Source organism: Equus asinus, chromosome 2 (assembly GCF_041296235.1).
Source record: "Equus asinus isolate D_3611 breed Donkey chromosome 2, EquAss-T2T_v2, whole genome shotgun sequence".
In the NCBI taxonomy this organism is placed as follows: domain Eukaryota; kingdom Metazoa; phylum Chordata; class Mammalia; order Perissodactyla; family Equidae; genus Equus; species Equus asinus.
This window is the reverse complement of record NC_091791.1, coordinates 132,226,641-132,250,537: the sequence shown is the minus strand read 5'-3', so window position 1 is coordinate 132,250,537 and position 23,897 is coordinate 132,226,641. Positions and strand designations below refer to the sequence as shown.

The 23,897-nt window shown below is 39.2% G+C and overlaps 1 protein-coding gene across 21 annotated transcripts in view; it reads left to right on the top strand.

Moving 5' to 3' along the window:
- Positions 1-23,897, top strand: part of MAP2K5 (mitogen-activated protein kinase kinase 5) — a 237,867-nt gene that overhangs the window by 3,855 nt on the left and 210,115 nt on the right. For 18 of the 21 annotated variants that reach the window (XR_011498672.1, XR_006523191.2, XM_014856227.3 and 15 more), the window contains exons 2-3: positions 2,724-2,772; positions 15,326-15,393. Coding sequence is in view for 17 of the 21 variants with exons in the window: in XM_014856227.3 (XP_014711713.1) it covers positions 2,724-2,772; positions 15,326-15,393 (117 nt within the window). In the remaining 4 variants the exon portion in view is untranslated. Of the gene's footprint in view, positions 1-402; positions 452-2,723; positions 2,773-15,325; positions 15,394-21,234; positions 21,302-23,897 lie in introns of all 21 variants that reach the window. The other 3 variants (XM_070499352.1, XM_070499367.1, XM_070499350.1) reach the window with 3 other exon arrangements.

Genomic DNA, 23,897 nt, shown 5'->3' with positions numbered 1-23,897 from the left:
CATACTGTCAGTGCTCTTCTTGTTAGTCTTTTAGGCTTGTCTTTATCTCCACGACCAGATTATAATCTTCCTAAGGTCAAGGAGCACGTCTCATTCTTTGGTAGCTTACGGCTTTGTGATCGTTATGCTCCTGGCATGTTGTAGATTCTTTTTTTTTTTTTAACTGAGGAAGATTCGCCTTGAGCTAATATCCATACCCGTCTTCCTCTATTTTTCAGTATGTGGGCTGCCAGCACAGCATGGCTGCTAACAGAGCGGTGTAGGTCCACGCATGGGAACTGAACCCTGGGCTGCCAAAGCCGAGCGTGGTGAACTTAACCACTAGACTGCTGGGGCTGGCCCATGTTGTAGATTCTTAATTATACTTTCGGGCTGTCATATATTTGACTTATTTATTAAAAGGTAGGAGAAGAAAAGGATCAAGAAAAGATCACCATCAAGATATATAAACGTAAGTTTTCTTTTGGTCACATAAATGTTGAGAATAAGACAGGGTCACTTTGAAATAAGTCACTTAAGAATATAACTGGAAAATACACATAAAATCATAAAATGTACCCTGCTTAGAAATGACTAGTAAATATTGACTAACTTTCAAACGTTTTACTGCTTTGTCGTTGTGATAACCCCACTTTAGTTGCTTTAACAAAACGAGACAGTCAGTTGTATTCTGATGATTCTCTCAAGCAAGTTTGTTTTTTCTCTCTCTTTTTCGCCTGCATTAGATGTAAAGTATGTGTGGCTCCTTGTTTATGCTAATGGGCAAAGGGTGCCATTGATGCCTGGCAGGGTTTTCAGCTAGTTATTAGGAATTTGCTGTTTGATGGGGTTTGCTCTTCATAAATAGGAAGGATCCTAAATTAGTCTGTAGAGTTCACCTCTCAAGCTTGGTTGTCTGAGTGATGGGAGTTCCCTGGAGGTGACCAGTGATAGTCCAGACCTGGAGGGTTGAGGGTGGAGTCCCCCCCCTTTTTTGGTTACTAATACTACCTAGAAAAGGTCCCTAATAAATGCTGTGGATGGATGAAGTGAACAAATGACCATCCTCCACCGATTGTCAGGTGCTGAAATGTAAGGTTTCATCATGAGGTAAGTTTGTAATGTTCTGGTCATCAATGGCTTGTTTTATTTGTTTAACACACTATATATAGATCTATATGTATATATATGATGCTTTCCGTTTGCTAGACACTCTTCTAAGCACTTTATTATTAACCATTTTGTCCTATGCAGGAGGTACAGTTATGATCTCATTTTACACAGGAGGAAACTGAGGCACAGAGAGGCTGAGTGCCAACCCCAGCAGTGTGGCTCTCAGGTTTTACACTGGCAGCCTTATAGTTTATTCTGTACTCGCTCTACAGTTTCCACTTACTTGTCAATAAATACTTTCTACCTACCAGTGTGTAGAAAAGAATTTTTTTTAACACTAAAATCTTTTACAAATACTTCCTCAAAAAAGTTGCTATTTCATTTGCTAATACTAGGGTCAGAAGGAAAAAAAACTCTCCTTTGGCACTAATGAGTGAGGGTTGCCTGTGATAGTTCCCTTTGATCAATTTTATATACACAGATTTATTTAAAAAAAAAAAAAGCCCTGTAGAGGTGAGGCTATTATGCAAATTGCCACTGCAGTGCAAGCTTCTGAAGAACTGCCTTTAGAAGGATGTTGCAGCCACCACTCTGCCAAGTGCCCTGCTCCGAGGGCTGTGGCTCCCTGCTGAGGAATGCTGCCAGTGGCTTTGTCAGCCCCCTGCTTGGTGCCAGTTCTGGCACTACCCAGGAGGGACGTTGTAGCGGAGCTCCCTAAGAGCAGCGAGGTTTGCAGGCCATGTGGGTTGGCCTGGACACAATGGAGGGTCACTTTTCGCAGAACTCACTATTTCTTGAAGGTGTTCTCTGCCTCTTTAATTAAACTGCCTCTGTAGACTAATTTTCAAGTTTATAAGTTCATGTAAACATTGATATTGCATTATATACACTTAAAAAATTTTTCTAGGCTAGGTTAACTTTATTTCAGTGCCATTAAATATATATTCTTCAGTTGCTTGAGAGTGAAGGTTGATAAGAATTGTTTGTATTAAATGCAGCAATATGGGTTTATATTGTCATCACAGAAACTTGTGTTTTGAACTCTTCCTGCTGTGAGTCCAAGGCAAGGTGTTGCTAGTTATCTATCAGGAACTACATTTGTTGAATGTCTACAGTGTGCTAGACTACCTTATGTTTATCACATTGTTCAATTTTTACATTACCTCCAGGAGTATTGCTAGACCCATAGGATAATCATATTGAGGCTCAGAGAGGTTAAGTAATTTGTTACCAGTCACACACCTAGTAAGTGCAGAGCTGGGATTCAAACCCAGGCCAGTCTGACCCCCAAACTCTTACTCTTTCTATTGCAGTGCAGCCTCCCATAGAAGGAACCAGTTTTTTTTGGTAACTACATAACAGTGTATTTGTATATACTGTTGAATTGAGAGTGGAAGATTATTTTATTAATATACAGTAGGAAAGATTTTGTGAAGATACCCCCCCCCCCCCAGAGATTTAAACTCTGGGCTTACCTTGTTGGGCTAAGTGTGATTATGAGCTAATGTTTTTATAGTTTATGCCAACGTTTCAGAAACCTTTTCCGGGTTGTCATATTTCCTCTAGGATTTGCCGCATGTTAGCAATAAAGAAGATGGCTAATTGTGTTTCTTTATTCTTTCTTTGTCTAGGATGTGATAGGACAGGTTCTGCCTGAAGCAACAACCACAGCATTTGAATGTAAGTCTGGCTTGTATACTTTCTTGACTGTTTCTTTCTGCAGTAATTTTTCAAAGGGTTTATGGGTTGCATTACTTTAGAAACTGACAAAAACAGATTATTTATGATCATCATATGGTACATTTAAATATTTATAAATTAATGCAAGTTTAATGATGGTACTGAACCAAGTAATATTTTCTTATTTAATCATATCTTGGGTGTGCATATTTCTATAATATAGCTTTAATTACCACCATGACCTTTATCTGCTCTTGCTCCTCACTGTAATAATATTGTGGGACAAAATGAAACGTGTAAACTACCTGTAGGCCAATGATTATTGATTAAGAGATTTTATTCCATTGCTGCTTTAAAACAGCAACAGAGTAGAGCTTTTAATTGAACGTTGCATGGAATAATTCTGTTTTAATGGGGCTTGGCGTGGCTGCTAGATGATGACAGCAACACCTCAGGTCTTGTAGTTCCCCACCCCCAAACCAATTGGCTTGGAGATGGGGGGTGGGGGCAGGCGTACTGGAAACTGGATTTGATGTGAGCCAGGTCACTGCAGGGGAGGGCAGGGTCCAAGTCATGTTAAGAGGAGAGTTTAGTCAGCAGCCAGGGTCTCTAGCATTGAGAAGGGTAAAGTAAGGATTTGCAACTGTGGTTCCCATCTTCTTTTGAAGATGAGGGCCACTTCTCCATAGAGAAAAATGTATGGTTTCTCTGCATGATAGTATACTTTTTATTCTTGTTTTTTAAACAGATGGTTAATGACAGAGAGTGCAATGTCTTCTCTTTTATTTATGTTCTCTTTGGGGGACAATTTGGCAATACACACCAAAATATAAAATGTGCAAAACCTTTGACTCGGCAGATCCATTTTTAGGAAGCAGTCCAACAGAAATACCTACACATGTGTTGAATGCCCTTCAGACAAAGTGTTCATTGTGGAATTATTTTTAGTAGCAACAAGTTAGAGGTAAGGTAAATGCCTAGAATAATGGATTAATAAATTATTTATCCATAATCTGAAGTATTAAGCAGTGGCTAAAAGGAATGAGTTAGGGTTTTATGCATTGACGTGGAAGGATAGCCATGACGTATTATTGAATGAACAAATAATGTTTGTAGTATGATCCCGTTTTGTGAAATATCGAATCCTTCCTCCTCCCAGCTTCATGTGTGTATTGAGAGACAGGGCTTTGAAGAGTGCCCACCACAGTGCCTTCCACTGGTCTCCCTGGAAAGAGCACTTGGGGCCTGGAGTGAGGGAACAGTTGGCTGAATGAGCACATGTTTTACTTTATATATTTCTCTATTGTTTGAATATTTTTCAACAATCATTGTGTGTTTTTAAAAGCTACCATGAGTAGAACTCTTAAAATAATTAGTATTTTATTAACCACAGTGGATTCTATATACTACTGAAAAATAGTATGTATATCTGAAATGCATATTAGTGTTGCAAGCTCTATTCAGACCCCGGGCGGTAACCCTTCGGGGTGCCAGGGCTTTCATGGACAGTCTGAGAGTTAACGTTTGGAGTACTTACAGTTGCCAGATGCTGTGCTAAGAGCATTCCGTGGGCTGTCTCATTTAATTTAACCTTCACAATATCCCCATGAAGTTCTTTGAAGGACCATTACTAGCTCTGTTTTAGTTAAGGAAAGGACATCTCCTCTAAGCGACTTGCTCAAAGTATCGCAGCTAGTAGTGGTGAGTGGAATTTCTGGAGTAGACTCCAGAGCATGCATATATATATATATATATATATATATATATATATATGTATTCTCAACCACTGTGGAGGCTTGTTCTGATTATTCTTAAGTGTGGCAAAAAGAAGCTTACTTGTACTTTCTACTTCTCGCTTTCTGTGTTCCCCAATGTGGCTTCATGTACCTGTGCCCCACTACCTTCCAGAGTTAGGGCTCATAGTCACAGTACCGATGATTTTGGCTGTCCTTTACTGATGGCCTGCTCTGTGCCTGGCAGTGTCCCGGATGATTTACCTAGATTGTTGCTAATCTTTACAACTCTGTGAGGTAGGAAAATTATACCTGTGAGGAAACTGAAGCTCAGAGATGTGGAATGATTGCCGATGGTGATCAGCTAGGCAGTGATGGAGCCCGGATTCATGTGCAGCTGTGACTGTAGAACTTGCACTCTATAATCAAGAGTGTTGACAGCCTGTGAGGAGCGTTAAGTATGGCTTATGTGGTCTGTGGGTTTATGGTTTATGGGTATTATGGAACAACTCTTGAATAAATAAAACTTTGATCAAAGAAATATTTATGGTAATGTGTTTAATACAGAAGAGTCTACCTAACACTAACAGAAAAAAAAGTTTAAACTTTTAGGTTTAAGTTCTTAGAGATCTCATTCCTTCTTTTCCCCCAACAAGAGCAGCAGTTCTATACCCGTCTGCATCTGGACCAGTTTTAGATGGAAAAAATAAAAACACACACAGACAAAATAATGATAGTCATTTGTTTTTTGTGCTTAGATTATCATATACTTTTCATTATAGACTTAAAATCCTAGGCTGACTTTTTTTCATGATTGTTCTAGGGTGACCTTATTTTCTGAACCAGAGATCTGCACTAATAAATGGAATCTGTGTATAAGAGATAGTTAGAAAGATGTAGTGTGTAAGCTAATTTGCTGAAATTTTTGAGATATTTCAGTGGTTTATGGGTATGATGAAACACCTCTTGAATAAATAAAACTTTAATGGAAGAAATATTGATTTAATATATTTACTACTGAAAAGTATACCTAACACGAATTGATTTCTTATACAAAAGAGATGGTATTATATTTAGTGATGTGAATTAAGCAGCCAGAGAAAGGACAGCCATCAAATTTACCTGTCTTACATAAATGTAAAGAAAAAGAGAGTTGAGCAAGTGGAAAAAGGGGAAATTCAGGTAATCTTACAGTTTCTTCCTTTCTGAGAAGTCCTGTCTCTTCAGTGAAGCCTCTGGTCCCCCAGATGCAGTGGACCTCTCTGTGCTCCTTTACTAGAGCAGGTGACCCATTGGGCCTGCCTCCTGGCTGGCTGTGTGCATGCTTCCTGTCCTCACTAGATTTTGAATGGCTTGGTACCAGGGACTGTGTTTTATTTCACTTTTACTGTCTTTTTAGTACTTATCTTTGTGCCTTGTAGAATGTTACATGTGTCCATATTCAAATGAGAATTATAAAATGCATGTGACCTAAAACAAAGTAAGTAATTCGCTTTTTTGGATTATTTGTGCTGTTGCACAGGCATGGGATATAATTGATTAGTGGTGGACAATTCAGGCTCCAAATTCAAATTCCCACACTTGACTGGGCCCGATGTCCTGAGGGGCAGAGGGTCTGCAGTGGGTGTATTCATTCTGCTTCTGTCTCTGGGGATGGTGCTTCCGAGGGGAGTTAGGGCTGGATGAGGGAGGGAGGCCCCCGGTGCTGAATTCCCCTCTTGGACTGATGGCCCTAAACGTTTTTTTCCTCCCCCTTGTAGGTCCTTTCTCCCTTACAACTAGAGCACAAATGAAAGTACTTTTCAGTATCTAGTGTTTGATTTTTTTTTTTAATTAAGGTATAGATCATCTTTAAAAAAAATTCAAGCAGCGTAAAATAAAGCAAAAAGTAAAAGTTTGCATTTCCTCAATTAACTAGTTAACAATTTCTTTTGTATCCTTACAAAAATTTTCTATGTACTTAATCTATACTGTACTACAACTAGTTTACCCTGCCCCCACTTAATAGTATATATTGGACCTCTTGCCAGCATCAGTGTGCACAGATCAACTTCATTCTTTCAGATGACTACATTACACTTACTTTTATGGCTATAGCTTACTTTATTTAACCTATTGATGGACCACACTTAATTTTAAGTTTGTAACCAGTTTTTCAGTATTTATTAGAAAAAATGCTGCAGTCACCAACGTCTTAAATCTTTCCACGTTATGGTAATATCTTTGTAGGATAAATTCCTAGGCGTTGGAACTACCAAGACTAGAGAACCCATATTTTACATTTTAATAGCTATTACCATGTTGTTCTCCAAAGGTGGAACCAGTTACACTTGCACCGACTGTGTTTGAGAATGTCCACTTCTCTCCACCCTCACCAACTCTGAGTATTGGCAAACTTCTTAGTCAATGTTAATTTGATAGGTGAAAAAGTTATTATGTTATTGTTTTATTTTGTATTTCTTCAATTACAAATAAGTTTGAGTATCTTTTCATTTATATTTTGGTCATTTGTATTTAATTTCTGTGAACTATTTGTCGCCTTGCCTACTTTTCTATAATGTTATTTCTTTTTCTAATTGATTTGGGAGCTTTCCAATATTAAGAAAATTGGCGCTTCGTCTTATATGTTAAAAATATTTTTGTTTAGTTTTTTGCTTTCCTTTCATCTTGTTCTGGTCTTTTTTTTTCCATGGAGAAATTTAAAGTTTTTACGTGGTCAGAATTATCATATTTTCCTTTGTGACTTCTGGATTTATGTCATGCTTAGAAAGGTCTTCCATTTTCCACAATCCATTGGAAAAAAATTCATCCGTATCCTTTTTTTCTACTTTAATGAGGTTAAGCACACACACATTGGGTATGTATACAAACATGTACCTTTGTATGTGTATGACTGTGGGGTGTTTTTGTGGGGTTTTTTTGGTAAGACAGCATGCATTTTTATTACAAAGGTCAGAAGTTTTTTTTTTTAATTCTTGTACCATCTTCAATTTATTTTGGTGAAAGAGGATCCAGCTTTATTCTTCAAGCGGATAGACAGTTGACTCCACACCAGTTATTGAATAATTTGTCTTTTCCTGGATGTGAGACCACTTCTGAGATGAAACGAAATGCTATAACCATAAAAAATCTTGTATATTTGCATGCGTGGGCCCTACATATGCTGTAGGAGCTTGACATTCATATAGGCCCAGAGACCCCTGCTGATTTTCACAGTTTCATTAACAGATTAATGAGTAGACCAACACATGAGGTGATGGAAATCAACTGTGCCCTCTAATGAGTTTCCTGGGCATATCTGTTACATGTCTTCCTCTCCCTGGATTTTCTCTAGACAAGTTACTGCTGTAAAATGACTGTTGTGCTGCTGTTGCTGGATAGTAAAATCTTACTAGTGACCTGGAAGATGCATTTTAAGTCTATATGGACAAGTGCTGACTTATATCTGTAAATACCATATGGCTCCACTTTTCCAAGATGCTCTGACTTCACATATTCTGGTCTGTAGCCCTCATAGTGTCTTCACATGTGTCAAACTGTGTGTCTGAGTTTTGGTTCAGAAAATAGGCTATAGGATAAATTTTTATTTTATTTATGTCTTTCTTCAACCATGACCGTTTATACTCACTTCACGTTGAATAGAATCCTTTTCAGTTGTTGTATGAATTTCTGGAAGATTATTTTGGTTGGAAATTTTAAAACCAGTACGTCATATCTTATTTTAAGTTAATTAATATGACCATTTAAAGCAAAATTGCAGTTACATAAGTTGTAAATTCTTAAGAGTACAAGGGGCTGGCCCGGTGGCACAGCGTTTAAGTTCGCACGTTCTGCTTCTCGCTGGCCCGGGGTTCATAGGCCCAGATCCCGGGTGCGGACATGGCACTGCTTGGCAAAAAGCCATGCTGTGCTAGGCATCCCACGTATAAAATAGAGGAAGATGGGCATGGATGTTAGCTCAGGGCCAGTCTTTCTCAGCAAAAAAAAGAGGAAGATTGGCAGTAGTTAGCCCAGGGCTAATCTTCCTCAAAAAAAAAAAAAAGTATGAAAACAACTATAGCTGATTACTGGAACGACACCTGTAGGGGACACCCCTCATGTCCAAATAGCAAAGACAACCTCATTTAGAATAGTTGGTTGGGAACTCCTTTTTGCTTTGGAGAAAAGTCTAAATCATAAAATATTTGGAAAAAATGAAGTTTCATTTTCTTAAACTATAGTATATGTAAAAGATAACTGGTTGTTTATAAGTAAAACTAGGTAGGTTAATGAAAAATTGTAATTCGCAATAGACCTACACTGAATCTAAAAATTATTTAATATTTAAGAGTTAATTGAACATCCTAGAACTTGAGACGATTTGAAGACAACTTTAATTTATTGAAATTTTGGTTTGAAATATCATTGATGCAAAAGTGCAAATCCTTTTTAGCCTTTTGAAAGTAGTTAGTAGTAGCAGTAGGTATTAGTAGTATTACTAGTTATTGGTTACTTATTATTAGTGGTAGTAGGTAGTAGGTAGTAGCAGTCTTGCTATTTTGCATGAGAATTAAGAAGTTTAAGTCCTTTACCCAAGTACCAGGCTAGTTCTTCTTGAGGGCAGTAGAGAGTGCTGCTGAATTTTGAATCCCTAGAAACCCAGCCTAGTACCTGGCACATGGTGGACTCTCAAAAGGTGTTTCTGGAATGCATGGATGGCTGAAGGAGTGAAGTAGTAAGGACAGGTCTTCTATATCTCATCCATCAGCAAATCCTCTTGGCTCTATCTTTAAAATATATCCAGCGTGTGATGACTGCTCAAAACCTCAGCTTGGTTTGGGCCACCATCATCTCACCTGGACCAGGACAGCGGTCTCCTAACTGGTCTCCCTCTTTCTGCTTTTGCCTCCACACAGCCTCTTCTTCACACAGCAACCAAAGTGATCCTTTTAGACCTTAAGTGAGATCACGACACTCAGAACCCTCCAGTGGTTTCCATCTCACTCAGGAGTGAAAGCCAAGTCTTTAAAAAGCCCTACAAGGCTCTGCCTTTTCTCATCCGCCCCAGCTCTGCCCACCATTACTTCTCCGAGCTCATCTGTTTCTCTCCCCGTCTCCTTCTGCTCCAGCTACTCTAGCTGTCTTTCAGTCTCTGGAATATGCTAGGTATTGTTCTGCCTCAGGGCCTTAACATTAGCTCCTCCCTCTGCCTGGAACATTCTTTCTCCAGATAGCCGTACAGCCCACTCCCTCATCCTTTCAGTCTCTCAACTAGAGTGTAAGCTCCGTGAGGGCAGGATTTTCTCTTTCCACTGTTACTACCCCCAGTGCCCAGAATGTTGCCTGCTACATAGTGGACACTTACAGATTTTCTGGAAAGAGGAAGGAAGCAAAGAAGTGAAGAAGGAATCAGGAGATGGGAGTCATGGAGCTAAATTAAAACTCGTGAGTATAACGATTTGGCCATAGAAACTGTGGCCTCTAGTCCTGTCCAGATCTTTGATTCTACCCCTGAGAAGGGCTCTAAACTTGACAGTTTTTCAGATAGTTTCCTGTTGATGTCTTTCTGACCTCTACAATTACCTTTTCATTTCTTTCCTCTTGCCTCGGAAAAATGCCTTTGCTGTAGTTTTAATCGACTCTCACCTGGCACTGAAGGAATGTGACAAATGACGTATAATATATTGCCTTAACTTTCTGTTCCTTTGTAGAAGCTAGATTGTTTCTCTCAAGACCCCACTTGAGCCCTGTCACTGCAGTGGGTGCTGTTTGGCTGAGAGCTCCCTGGTGTCTGCTGTTTGTCTGCTAGTTTACTCAGAAGGCACTGTGCTTGCTATTCTGAACGCCCTTACCTGGGGCTGCCTCTCCTCTCTTGGGCCTTTATGTTCCTCCTCTTGGTTTCTCTTTTGGATTGCATGTTTCTTCAAATAAAATCACTAACAACATATGGCCTGTTATGATTCTCTTTTCCCAAACTCTGCCATTTTGTATATTTGTGACACACTGCAGATTTTGTGAAGATTGCTTCATAATATTTGTTTACCATCTGCTGCACTCTATTTGGTATCTTGCTAGGATTTTTTCCTCCATTTTAAGTGACATTAACAAAATCCAGCCAGTACATAGACTTTCTGGTTCTACTTTTGCTTCCCTAATGTGCTGGAAAATCATATTACTATGCTCCAGGCAACTAGAGAAGCCTGGAATTCTCATTGTGAACCAGTGTATCAGAGCTCTCCCCCCACCCCTTCTTGGTCATATCTAGTAATGCTTTTTTGGTCAGGTGGCAAAGAACCTCCATGTTTAAGATAAAAAGAGTTCAAATTATTTTTTCTGCTTCTCTCTACTTAGTACCATGACTTTCTAGTGTTCTTCATCAACATGTTTATACCTTGGAAACTCTTTGTGCCATTTTAGTAAGTTTTATGATTTATAGTTGCCATTGGTGTACTTTTTACAGCTAATCCAGTCTGATAGGCAAATTGCCAGAGTCTTTGCTGGATGAGCTGTGTATATCCAACTTTTATTCGGAAAAGTATTTTAAGTTATTGTTGTACTAAATTGCTTGGTATATATTTCTACTTTCTTACACTTTACTAACTTGTCATTTCTGTCAATTCATTGTCTTTATTTTTTAATTTTTCCCAGCTTTATTGAGAAATAATTGATATAGAACGTTGTGTGAGTTTGATGTGTACAGCACATTGATTTTGATGTAGTTCTATATTACAAAATGATCACCAGCAGAGCATTAGCTAACACTTCCCTCCCATCACATAATTACCGTTTCTTTTTTGTGGTGAGAAAATTTAAGATTTACTCTCTTAGCAACTTTCAAGTATATAATACAGTATCATTAGCTATAATCACCATCCTATACATTAGATCCCCAGACCTTGTTAATCTTTATAACTGGAAGTTTGTACCCTGTGACAAGTATCTCCCCACTTCCCATATCTCCCAGCCCCTAGTAACCACCTCTCTACTCTCTTTTACTGAGTTTGGCTTTTTTAGATTCCACATGTAAGTGATACCGTATAGTATTTGTTCTTCTCTGTTTGACTTATTTCACTTAGCACAATGTCTTTGAGGTTATCCAAGTTGTCACATATGACAGGATTTCTATGTTTTTCATGACTATGCATATATATGTGGCTGTGTATACCACGTCTTCTTATCAGTTCATCTAGTGATGGACACTTAGGTTGTTTCCATATCTTGGCTGTTGTGAATAATGCTGCAGCGAACCTGGGAGGGTAGATATCTCTACCAGATCCTGATTTCATTTCCTTTGGATATAGACCCAGAAGTACGATTGCTGGATCATATAGTAGTTGTAGTTTAAATTTTTTTAGGAACCCACAGACTGTTTTTCATAGTGGCTGTACCAATTTGCTTTCCTACCAACTGTACACAAACGTTCTCTTTTCCCCACAACCTTGCCAACACGTGTTTTTCCTTGCTTTTTGATACTGGCCATTGTAACAGGAGTGAGGCGATAGCTCGTTGTGGTTTTGATTTTCATTTCTCTGATGATTAGAGAAAGGTGTGGAGCACCTTTTCATGTCCTTGTTGGCTATTTGTATGTCTTCTTTAGAATTCATTGTCTTTAGATAGAAATGTATTCTCACTTTAAATGCCAAGGCCAATGGTTGCTCTGAGATTGCCATCAGGGAGTTAGATAGCTTGGATTTTGGCCAAATGTCATCAGTTTTCTCTTAGGTGTAATTACTTTTCCAACTCAGTCTCCTCTTTGACAAGAAGAAGGAGTCTTCATTAAAACTACCAATTACGAATATTAAAGAGTGAAGCAGACGGTCCACCAAGGAGCAACTTGTAAAGACAAGCAGTACCTACATAAAATGAAGTTTCTTGTTAATCCGTAGGAACTGTTAATCACTGTCATTTGAGCCTGATTTTACCCCCAGTCTTTATTAGAATGTCTCTTCAACTTACCTGAGACTTTTCTGTTGGAGTCAGACCCATGGTGGGGCAGCTCCAGCGCTTTCCACTAGGCTGGCGTCAAAGGCTATTCTGGTATTTTGTCCTCAGTTTTCTGTCCACTGAGAGCAGAGTGCCCTTGCAGTGTTTCGTCTGCTTTTCATGGAACTGCTATGGAAGAAATTATTCTGGTACCCGACTTCCCTCACAGTTTTTTGGTGAAATAATCCCACAGAGATTTCGTGGAATTCTAGAATTCCAGAATCTTTTGTTTTCAGTAGCCTTAAATGGTCAAGCCCTTGTTTTGAGAGCCTAGAGAACCCAGTTGTTGTTCCTGTTTTAGAGAGACTGATTTAAATGATCTTTCTGTAATCTGCGCCCTCTCTTTACAAGTTATAAGGAGACTTTTCACCTGCCTTATTAACTCCAAGAACTTCCTCATCCCATGTAAGCGATACTTTATTTAGTTCTTGTATATATTCAGATTTGAATACGAGCAGTCCCTTCATTACCACCGTCTCTATAGCTAGCTCTGGTACAGGAATGAGATTTTCAGAAAGCTGCTTTGTTCAGGCTGGAAATTTTACCAAGTTTCGGACTTCGTCAAGAACAAATCATTTTAGCCCACATTTAAACAGAAAATTTGACTTGGTTTTAAAACAAAAATGCAAAGTGCTTTCATGTGTGGTAACATGTAACATTATGTCCCTTTATACTATATCTGTTTTTTTCCCCTTTGTTTCCTGCATTTGGAGGAAGACTTTTTGACTTAACCTTGAAAATACTAGTTTTTAGAACCTGTGTAGAAACTCCTTCTGTTTCTAAAACTAGAATGGCATTTCTCCCCCAGTTTGGCTTTATAAAGTCTGTACCAAAAAAAAAGGGAAAGTGCTAGATCCCTATACAGACTTTTATATATTTAACATTACCTAGGAATGCACCTTCTTTGTTACTGAAGGTGACCACCGTGTGCCTTTTATACTGAAAATGGGCAGCTCTTGGTAGCATAATACCAGTAGTGACTCTTGACAGCTCCTACCTATGTAGATATTTAGGCAGTGTGATTCGATACTGATTTATATCGAGGTGAGAACTCTGCAGGAGTGAACCAGCATCCAGAATCCAGGAACAAATGCTTTGGAGAGAAAACTCCAGTGAGAGCCGTTGGCTTGGTCAGCCAGCAGGGCTGGCTCAAGTGCAGGTTTCCATCTTGCTGTCAGATTGCTATTGGCTACTGAGGAGAAAAAGGAAGTAGCATTTTGCTCTGAAATAGGCTAATTAGGGAGAACACATGCTCCCTCCTAGGTTCCCATGGTCTGGTCACCAAGCAGAGGGATATCTTCAGAACTGCTGCTGGACAGGAGGGAGGGCCCCCTGACGTGTGGTGGGGCCCTAAGATCCATGTGCTGAGCTGAACCGCCCCGTATTTTCAGTGAGAGTCCCCTGAGCATGTCATGCTGGCTTATTCTCTTTATGACCAGAGATTCCTCTGTTTCTCCAGGCCTGTGATCAGGTTTCCTTCATCTGGTCAAATCAACAATTAGAAGCCCAGAAGTGACCAAAAAAATAATCACACTGATTGTTTAACAAGCTCACCAGAGCTGAGGCATCCAAGTGAGACCCTTCCCCTTTCAAGATGTCCCCTGGGAGGCTGTGTACTTTCCACAATGCTGCCGTTGCTCAAAATGTTCTTGGCATTTTTCTTCAGCTATGCCACCATATAGGCTGTTCTCCTATTGACGGATCTTTATCTATAGAAAAATGAAGTAGCTAACTAAATATTTAGAAATGGCCAAAAGTCATTCTGAGTCCTGCCTGGCAGATAGTGTAGGTAGGTGATCAGGCAGACAGTTCCATTTGGGGTTAAAAATGAGATGTGATATTTTCATGTGATTTATCTTCAGGTTCTTAAAGCAGTTTTTGAGGAGCTATTTCAAAACTATTTTGAATAAGAGAAGCGTCATTGAAATAAGTACATTGTTTCTGGATGTAGCTATTTAGATGATACATTTATTCAAATGCACACATTCTGGTTATATATTTTGTAAAGTCTTATTATCCCCAGTTTTAAGACCGTTAAATTATTTCAAAGTAGCATGCATCACCATTTGAAACTTACTGTGGTCAGAGAGTACCCGATACAAATGAAACCATTCAGAAAGAGAAAGAAAGGTGCTAGATTGAGAGGGGTATGGGGAGAACTGTATTAGAGTTGCTTTGCAAGTTCACTTTGTGCTAGGTCCCCAAAAGGGAATGAAAAAAGGGACATGGGGAAATGAAATAAAAAGGGAATGAAAATAACTGTCCGACTGTCTGCATCGTAGGATCATTGTGAGGTTTTTGAGAAGGTGCTGTGTATGAAGCACAAGTCACAGTGCCTATAGTGGTGTTCAGGAAACGTTAGGCATTTTTCTGATGCTATTGTGACGTGGTAGATTGCCTGGGAGAGAGGAAGAATGGAGAAACAGAGCAATAGGGTGCTGTGAAGGAGAGAGAAGAGTACTGATAGTTGAACAAGAGTGGCCTCTCTCCGGTTTTTAAAGTTCTCCAAACCAAATCTGTTTAGTCATACTCCAGTGATGTTTACTTTTAACGTAGATACATGTCATGAATGACATGAGCAATATTTGAATTTTCAGCTGTCCCTAAGTTTTTTAGTTCTTTATTGAGATTCTGGTTGTGTTCTGAACAAAAACCAAAACTAAACAACAAACCAATAACCTCAACATCCCCAAAAATATGGTGTTGAGGATTTGAATATCAAGTTGTAAAAACCGATTGTGTTGTGTTCCCACCTGATATGGTTTTTGCATATTAAAAAAATGGAAATCTTTTTTTTGTGGCAAATTCAGGAAAAAAACGCAAATCTTATCACTTGCATTATATTGCTTTTTAAACAGATGAAGATGAAGATGGTGATCGAATTACAGTGAGAAGTGATGAAGAAATGAAGGCAATGCTGTCATATGTAAGTACATTACAAATGAGGACTGTTTTTAAAATGTTAATGTAATTGAGGATGCTGTTTCTTGGCATAGGGAAGATATAAAAGTAAATCACAGTGTCGATAACATTTTTCTATATAATATATAAGGTTTTCAAAGATTTCCTTACGTGAAAGTTAAAGGCATTTTCAAAAGATGCTTACTGATAATATCATGAACATTAAGAATAATGCATCTTAATGACTTTTGCATTAGGTATGGTGCAGACTAAATGGACTATCAATTTCCTGTATTTTTTATGCAGTACTTAAAGTAACGGCTCATTAAAAATGAACCCCTGGGCTCTAAAAAATTTTTCAAAATCTACTTTCAACTGGAGATCTCTTTCACCCTTCCAGACAGACTACAGTTATAATGTAGCTGCAGGCTTAATACGGATACACGATTTAAAGATGTACTCTCAGTCATTTTATGCACTCACCACCCCTCAGCCCCACCCCAAAATGAACTACAGGGTTACTTAATCAAAGTGACCTGAATATATCCTGAAATGGCTTTTCTTTTGTGTTTCAAATTTCGGTGAAAATTTGCATTAACATTCATCTCAGGACTGAAGTAGATAAACAAGAGAAAAGGGTACATTTCTAGAACTTAAGCTTGAAAAATTCAACTACTGTGAAGAGTCATAGCCTCCCTGAGCCCTGATTTGTGCTTTCCTCTTATGTGGTTTTATTTCCTCTTATTTGTTTTATTCTATTTTATCTGAGTTTGTGATCTGTTTATAAAACCTTCGCTAGTGATCTGGTAGAAAGAGCGTTGGGTTGGAAGTCAAGAGACCACTGCTCTCCTCTGGCTCCCTGGCCTTAGGCAAATCACTTAACCTTTCTGTGCTGTAGTTGCCTCATCTGTCAATTGCGGATAATAATACTTGTCCTTTCTACTGCACAGGGTCATTGTAATGATCAAATGGGATAATAGATGTGAAAGCCCTTTGAAAAGTTAGAAGTCCTATACAAATGCAAAGTGGTATTATGGTGGAAATGCTGGAGCTGGGGCCCCTGCTTTCTAGTGAGGCTCTAATCTTAGCCAGCAGTTTGGTTGTAGGTTTTGATAGACGTCAACTTCAACCAGGATATTGTTTCATTGTAATGAAAACTATAAAATATCTGTATGGGTTTCCGCCAATAGTTTTAATTTAGGATAGGAGGAAAGAGAACAAGAAGGATGGCATGATTAACAGAGCGTTGCATTCAGACCAGCACAAAGTAGGAAAAGTCAATTTCCCATTGACTTCCCATTAACTTATTTGAGAGTCTTTGTGCCCTGAGAATTTAGAGCGGGGCTCATCAGTACCTTGAAAGGCAGAGTAGGATTGTCTGCTGCAAGGTCTAGCACTGGTGTTGATAGATTGGCTAACTCTCCTGAGAATGTGACATGCTTATTTTTAGAAAACGCATGCACACAGATGGGTTCTAGTTTTTTCACGTATGTCCATTGCAGAGAACTCACATCAGTGTACTTTCATTATGTCTCTGACATAATCACACACAAAGGTATGTTTTCAGTAATGTACTTTTGGGAAAATCTGACAAATTGTGCTTTTTGAGAAATGTTACTGCATGTGATCATAGTGATGATAATTATTTTCATTTCTAAGTGCCTAGTATATACTAGATGCTTCAGGTATTTAATTTTCTTACATCTTAAATTATCTACCTTTGTGAGGTAGATATCATCATCCCTAATTTTTAGATGAGGGAGCTATGGTTAAGAGATGTGCCCAAGGTCTTATAGCTAGTATATGTAATGTGAATATGGAATTTAAGCTCAGCTTTTCCTTATCCCAAAGCCCCTGCTCCTTTATGTTTCACACTCTTTCTCTCCCATCCACCTCCTTACACATTAGTTTGTCATCACCATTATTAAATTCTGAATGATTTATCCTTATATAATACCTTGAGATCTCTGTTGTATATGTTTCTTATGACTTACGCTTATTTTCTCAAATGCAGTGTTTATTTTTGTCTTGTAGGAAAATATTAGAGTTGTAGAATTGTCCTTAAAAGTTGCTGAGATTTCTTGAGAGCCACTTTTTAGTCTGAACAGAAATCATCTAGCTCATTGATCCCCAAGTATTTGGATTTCATGAGCTAATCAGTCTTTCATTTTTAGCTTGGGGGACAGACATAGGCATAGTAACTTTTAATTTTGGCAAATAAAAAATTAATAAAATAAACTAATAAAATTATCTACTGTTAACTATTATTTTATTAACAAAGAAAAACAGTGAGAGTCATTTAAAGATTAAAACATTGGGCAGTACATAATCTCAAAAGTAAAGATGACCATTAAAGGGAGTAAATTTAGTTTTATATAAAACTCACTACAGGGGCCGGCCCGGTGGCGTAGTTGTTTGTGCACTCTGCTTTGGGAGCCCAGGGTTTGTGGGTTTGGATCCTGGGCACGGACCTACGTGTTGCTCATCAGGCCACGCTGTGGTGGCGTACCACGTACAAACTGCAAGAAGATGGGCACGGATGTTAGCTCAGTAACGATCTTCCTCAAGCAAAAAGAGGAGGATTGCAGCAGACATTAGCTCAGGGACAATCTTCCTCATCAAAAAACAAAACAAAACCCCAACTCACTACATTATTCTTATTTTTATTAATTTGCTATGAGTAGTGAAAACTTTTTAATGAATTGGCAGTAATCTATGGATTGTGGTCTGGTTGACCAGGTCCAGATTTTCTCATTAATTCAGTTAATAAATATTTATAGGTGGGAACCTGAGACCCTTAAAGAATTTTAACTTAAGGTAGAGCTCACTTTTCTGATTCTGGGTGCTTGAGCAAAATATTTTAAAATGAAAATGAAAACATTCCTGAGAGAGAGAAGGTTTTTTTTGTTTTTGTTTTTGTTTTTAAAGATTGGCACCTGAGGGGCCAGCCTGGTGGCACAGTGGTTAAGTGCGCACGTTCCGCTTCAGTGGCCCAGGGTTCACTGGTTTAGATCTGGGGTGCAGACATGGCACTGCTTGGCAAGCCATGCTGTGGCAGGAGTCCCACATGTAAAGTAGAGGAAGATGGGCATGGGTGTTAGCTCAGGGCCAGTCTTCCTCAGCAAAAAGAGGAGAATTGGCAGCAGATGTTAGCTCAGGACTAATCTTCCTCAAAAAAAAAAAAAAAAAGATTGGCACCTGAGCTAACAACTGTTGCCAATTTTTTTTCTCTTCCCCTGCTTTTTCTCCCCAAATCCTCCTAGTACGTAGTTGTATATTATAGTTGAGGGTCCTTCTGGTTGTGGCATGTGGGATGCCGTCTCAGCATGGCCTGATGAGCCGTGCCATGTCCCTGCCCAGGATCTGAACCAGTGAAACCCTGGGCCGCCCAAGCAGAGCTCGAGAACTTAACCACTCAGCCACGGGGCCAGCCCCGAGAGAGAAGTTTCAATTCATTTAAAACTTAAATGGATTTCCTTTTCCTCCTGTCTGTTGCAGTAACCCCTGCCATTACATATTCTTTGTTTATGTAGAGTCAGACTCTGAATAAAGTAAAGAGTAGGGGAATCTCTTTCTCAAAGAAGCACAAACAAGGTTGGATGGCTTTGATTTTGATCTGTCTTGGTTCTTGTGGTCAGAATTCCTTTGGGTTCCAATTTTGTGAAAAAGTAAACCATTTGGACCTAATAGATTTTGGTTGATGGTCTTCAGTTGCCTATTATTAAAAACCTGCATTGGCCTTTATATTTTAGGTTCAATTTGACTCTGAAAAATTTTGATTCCAGGATTTGGGTGGTGGCATAGGGAAGATACTGACAAATGATGAGGCATTTACTGTAAGAAAACAGCTTAGTTTTTCATGTGGAATTCAATACATTTGTAGTCTCCATAGTGTTTGTCTTTCTTTCTTTCTTTCTTTTTTTTCTGAGGAAGATTAGCCCTGAGCTAACATGTGTGCCCATCTTCCTCTTTTTTTGCCTAAGGAAGGTTAGCCCTGAGGGGCCGGCCCTGTGGCCAAGTGGTTAAGTTCGCACGCTCTGCTTTGGTGGCCCAGGGTTTCGCCAGTTTGCTTCCTGGGTGCGGACCTCCTCACTGCTCATCAAGCCCTGCTGAGGTGGCATCCCACATAGCAGAACCAGAAGGTCCTACAACCAGCATATACAGCTAGTACTAGGGGGCTTTGGGGAGAAGAAGAAGAGGGAAAAAAAAATAGAAGATTGGCAACAGATGTTAGCTCAGGTGCCAATCCTTAAAAAAATAAAAAATAAAATAAATGTTGTTAAAAAAAAAAAAAGATTAGCCCTGAGCTGACGTCTGTGCCAGTCCTCCTCCACTTTATATGTGGGTCACTGCCACAACATGGCTGACGAGTGGTGACGAGCCGTACCAGGGAACCAAACCAAAGAACCCAGACCACCTAAGTGGAGTGCACTGAACTTAACCACTATGCCACAGGGCCGGCCCCCCACTGTAATATTTCTTTAAAAGCCATATAGGAAAAGCAAAACTAGAAACACTTTTGCTGTAAATTTTTTAATCATTCTTTTTCATTGATTGCAAAGGTTAAATGAATAAATAGCCTGGATCTCTGCATAAAATAAAAAATTTGCAATGTCTAAGTTGAAACTTGCACAATTACTTTTTTCCCCCATTGGATGCAAGCATTTCTGGCTTTGTGCCAACAGAAGTGTAAGTTTTTATCAGTAATTTAAATAGATTTTTGTCTTAGACCTGAAAGTGTTGCCTTTTTAATTGAAAACTTATCAATTATTTAAATTGCCAGCAGCCTTAGGCTGTTAATTTTATGTGTGTCATAATAATGGCATACAGTGGTTTTTGATCCATGTGACACATGGAATATCACATTGTGGTAAGGATTTGTCGTGACAATAGGTTGTTGTGTGCTGTTAAATAATAACCAGCATATTAAACCAAAGTCTGTTGTCGCACGTTAGTACCATTTTATGTAAGTTATTTAGAAGTTGTATTCTTTTCTTCATTAGATATATTTTTAAGAGATAATGAGAAGAAAACAAAGCTGTAATAAATTGTCTTTTAAGAAAATGTAAAGTAATTTGGTCTCCAAGGAGATATTTAATGTATTGAGAGAATTCAGCAGCCAAGTGTTATTACAGCAGCATTGTGATAGCTCTCTGCGTTTTGTTATGAGTTTGTGTTAATCAACAATCTGTTTTTATAGCGTAGTTTCTTGTAAGTTATGTTGTTAGAATATTCCACTTCTGGGATCATGGCTTTTCCTCTGACTCTATTGTTTCTTTTTAATTCCTCTATAAAGTATTTTTTTAATTAGAATTTGAAATGCTTTATTAGAGAAAAAATCCACCCAACCTACATATTCTGAAAACTAAATACCTGATCATTACTAATTGTTTAAAGGGCCCTGTTAAATATTCCCTAAATGTAGTTTAAATTTTTTTGTTCTTGTTTTTCTCTCTCATTTTCTAGAAAAACTGAAGACAGTATGCTGCATTTCTCCTTCCATCTTTTTGTGTTTGTTGTCTGGTAGTCCTGGCTTCATTTCCTTACAGCGTCAACCAGCAATGCTGGGCCCTGTTTATTGATTCATCATAAGCTTTGTCTATCATTGAGACCCAGTTATAGGAGGGGGTTATTTTAATGTTAACCTCTGCCTTTGGGTGACCTTTCATTAAGAAACTCAGCAGTACATCTTGTTCTTGTAAATGGATTCATATTTGTTTCTGCTAAATCCCATGTCTAGTAAAGGATTTATTATATGTGATTCTCTTGATACTGAGAGGCTTATATGAGTGGAGCACAGTATTAACACAAATAATTTTCTTCATTTTGCCTGTTCTCTCTTTATACCATTTTTCCACATTGCCAGAAGAGTATGGAACAAGTTTAATTGTAATGCCTCCCATTATGGCAGAGACCTTGTGTTTCCGTGGAGTGTAAGTATTCCCCTTGGTGTACTTGACTATAGCGTACCTTGTTAGATATTGGGTACTATGAGGGAAAATACTTTCTGACCTCTGAAGCACCTTGTAAATTGAGATATGATTAGCTTTATCCTAGTATGCATAACTTGGAGATTGCCTCTAAAATTCTATGGTTACTCAAATAGAGTTGGAAGGGAGCCTTAGAGGTCTTGTCCAACTGTTTCATTTTTTTTTTTTTCTAAGATTTTATTTTTTCCTTTTTCTCCCCAAAGCCCCCCGGCACATAGTTGTATATTCTTCGTTGTGGGTCCTTCTAGTTGTGGCATGTGGGACGCCGCCTCAGCGTGGTTTGATGAGCAGCGTCATGTCCACGCCCAGGACTCGAACCAACGAAACACTGGGCCGCCTGCAGCGGAGCGTGCGAACTTAACCGCTCGGCCACGGGGCCAGCCCCCCAACTGTTTCATTTTATAGACAAGGAAACTGAGGCCCAAGGAGATCAGATTCAGTAGGAGGTCACATTGCTAATGAGTGGGAAGTCCTGGACGCAGACTCCCAGTTTCTTCACTCCTGGTAGTTTTAAATGATGTTTTTGCTTTAGCACCTCTTGAGGACCTGCTGAGGAAGCTTTGCAAATACTTTTTCCCTGGTAGCAAAAAATAATTCTGTCTACTAGAATGTTAGTCTACCTGAGTTTGAATAGGAATGTAAAAAATACTCTGGGCTTTTGAAGTTTAAAGATTTTGTTTGTACCTACAAGGCTGAGTTTTACCACAAAATTTGTTGCCTGCTTAGGAGTTGGACATTTAACAGTCTCAGGGCCTTTGCTATTAGAAGTTTTCTTCAGCGAGCAAAGAGAGTAGAAGCTCGTTTTCCATGTGGTGCTTTCAAATATGCCCCATATGAAGTAGGTCCTACTTCGAACTTTGTACTCTGCAAAATCAGCTCAGCCTTCAGTGAGTGGTTAATCCCCTATTTCAATGCAGTTCATCTGAACAACTGATAATGCAGTATATTCTCTCGGCAGGGTGGAGAAACTGTGAAAAGAGACAGAAAGGCAAACTGAGTAAAATAAATAAATTGTTTTGGAAATTATTCAGTTTTTCTTAAATAATGACATGCTCTAAGCTGTAGGTAAAGTTTTTGTTTTGTCTTCTCATCCTAGTCAAAGAATAAAACTTTTTTCAGAGGCAGATTATTTTAACCCCCTGTCTGTGTTGTCTGGGACATTTGGATGCCCTCGAAATAGTGATAAAAATGTAGCCCCTTGGGGCCGGCCCAGTGGCGCAGTGGTTAAATGCACACGTTCCTCTTCTCGGCAGCCCGGGGTTCGCCAGTTCAGATCCTGGGTGCGGACATGGCACCACTTGGCACACCATGCTGTGGTAGGTGTCCCACATATAAAGTAGAGTAAGATGGGCATGGATGTTAGCTCAGGGCCAGGCTTCCTCAGCAAAAAGAGGAGGACTGGCAGTCGTTAGCTCAGGACTAATCTTCCTCAAAAAAAAAAAAAAAGTAGCCCCTTATTTAGTCCCTGTTGTGAACCATCTTGGGGTATCTTTGCCAGCAAGAAGAAGAAGCATCCTCAAATTTGCGTCAGAATGAGGGGTTTATTTTGCAGCTCCTGGAAGCAAAGAAAAGGATGAGCACAAGCAGGCCTCAGCTGGGGTGGCACCCGAGCAGTCTGGGGACCGCTGGCATAGGAGATTTGGACCACCAATATTTTTTCATTACTGTGGCTCCCAATTCAGCTCCATCTCTGTGAAGGGCTCAGCGTAGCCTGTAGGTTGGTTCCCCTGTGTGGTGGTGGTTGGCATGAGGGGGCAGAACCCCTGGGGGCTCTGGCTAAGAGCTTCTCTTCAAAAGATGTGGGTGGTGAGGAAATGAAGGCCCTCTAGCAGTAGCATTGGTGTGGGGCGCAACCAAGGTTGAGGTCCTTGTTGGCAGCTCCTGTGGAACCTCTGTGCGCTCAGGCCAGTTTTACTAGAAACAAGAGGGATATTTTCTACATGTGTCTGAAAGGTGGAGGTGAATTTGCTACCATACTGTAAAGTTAGAGGAATTCAGTAAGTTATCGACTTCGGAAACATAGTGTGTTCAAAACGGGATAAATTGAGGTAATTGAAAATTTCAAAACAAGTTGTTTCTCTCTAAATGTATGTTTCTTTATTACATTTATTATATGTTCCTTACTAATTTCTCACTACCTTATTTTTTATTTATTTTTTAATAGCAGTTGAGCAGTAGGCCGGATCTTTATCAAAGCACTGTTGGAACTGGCTGAATAAAGTAGTCTCTTTATAAGGGAATGTCCCAGTTGGCCACCTGTCTGTGTGGCCTGATGGTCCTATTTTATTTAAGTGTCAAGTTCCCAGAAGCTACTATTTAAACTGCTCCTGCTTCAGAAGTATAGCAGAATTGCTTCAGCCTAGAAGTCAGGTGAAAGGTCAGTGTAGAGACTGGCCCAAACTAACTATGGTGGTAACTCTTCAGCTGAGAGGATCCTACAGGTTTTGGACCCGTCACCGAATACAAATTTACACTCTTCTGCCAATGCACATTACCTTAAACTTAGCCAAGTTGAATTTCATCTGCTGTTGGCTGCCCA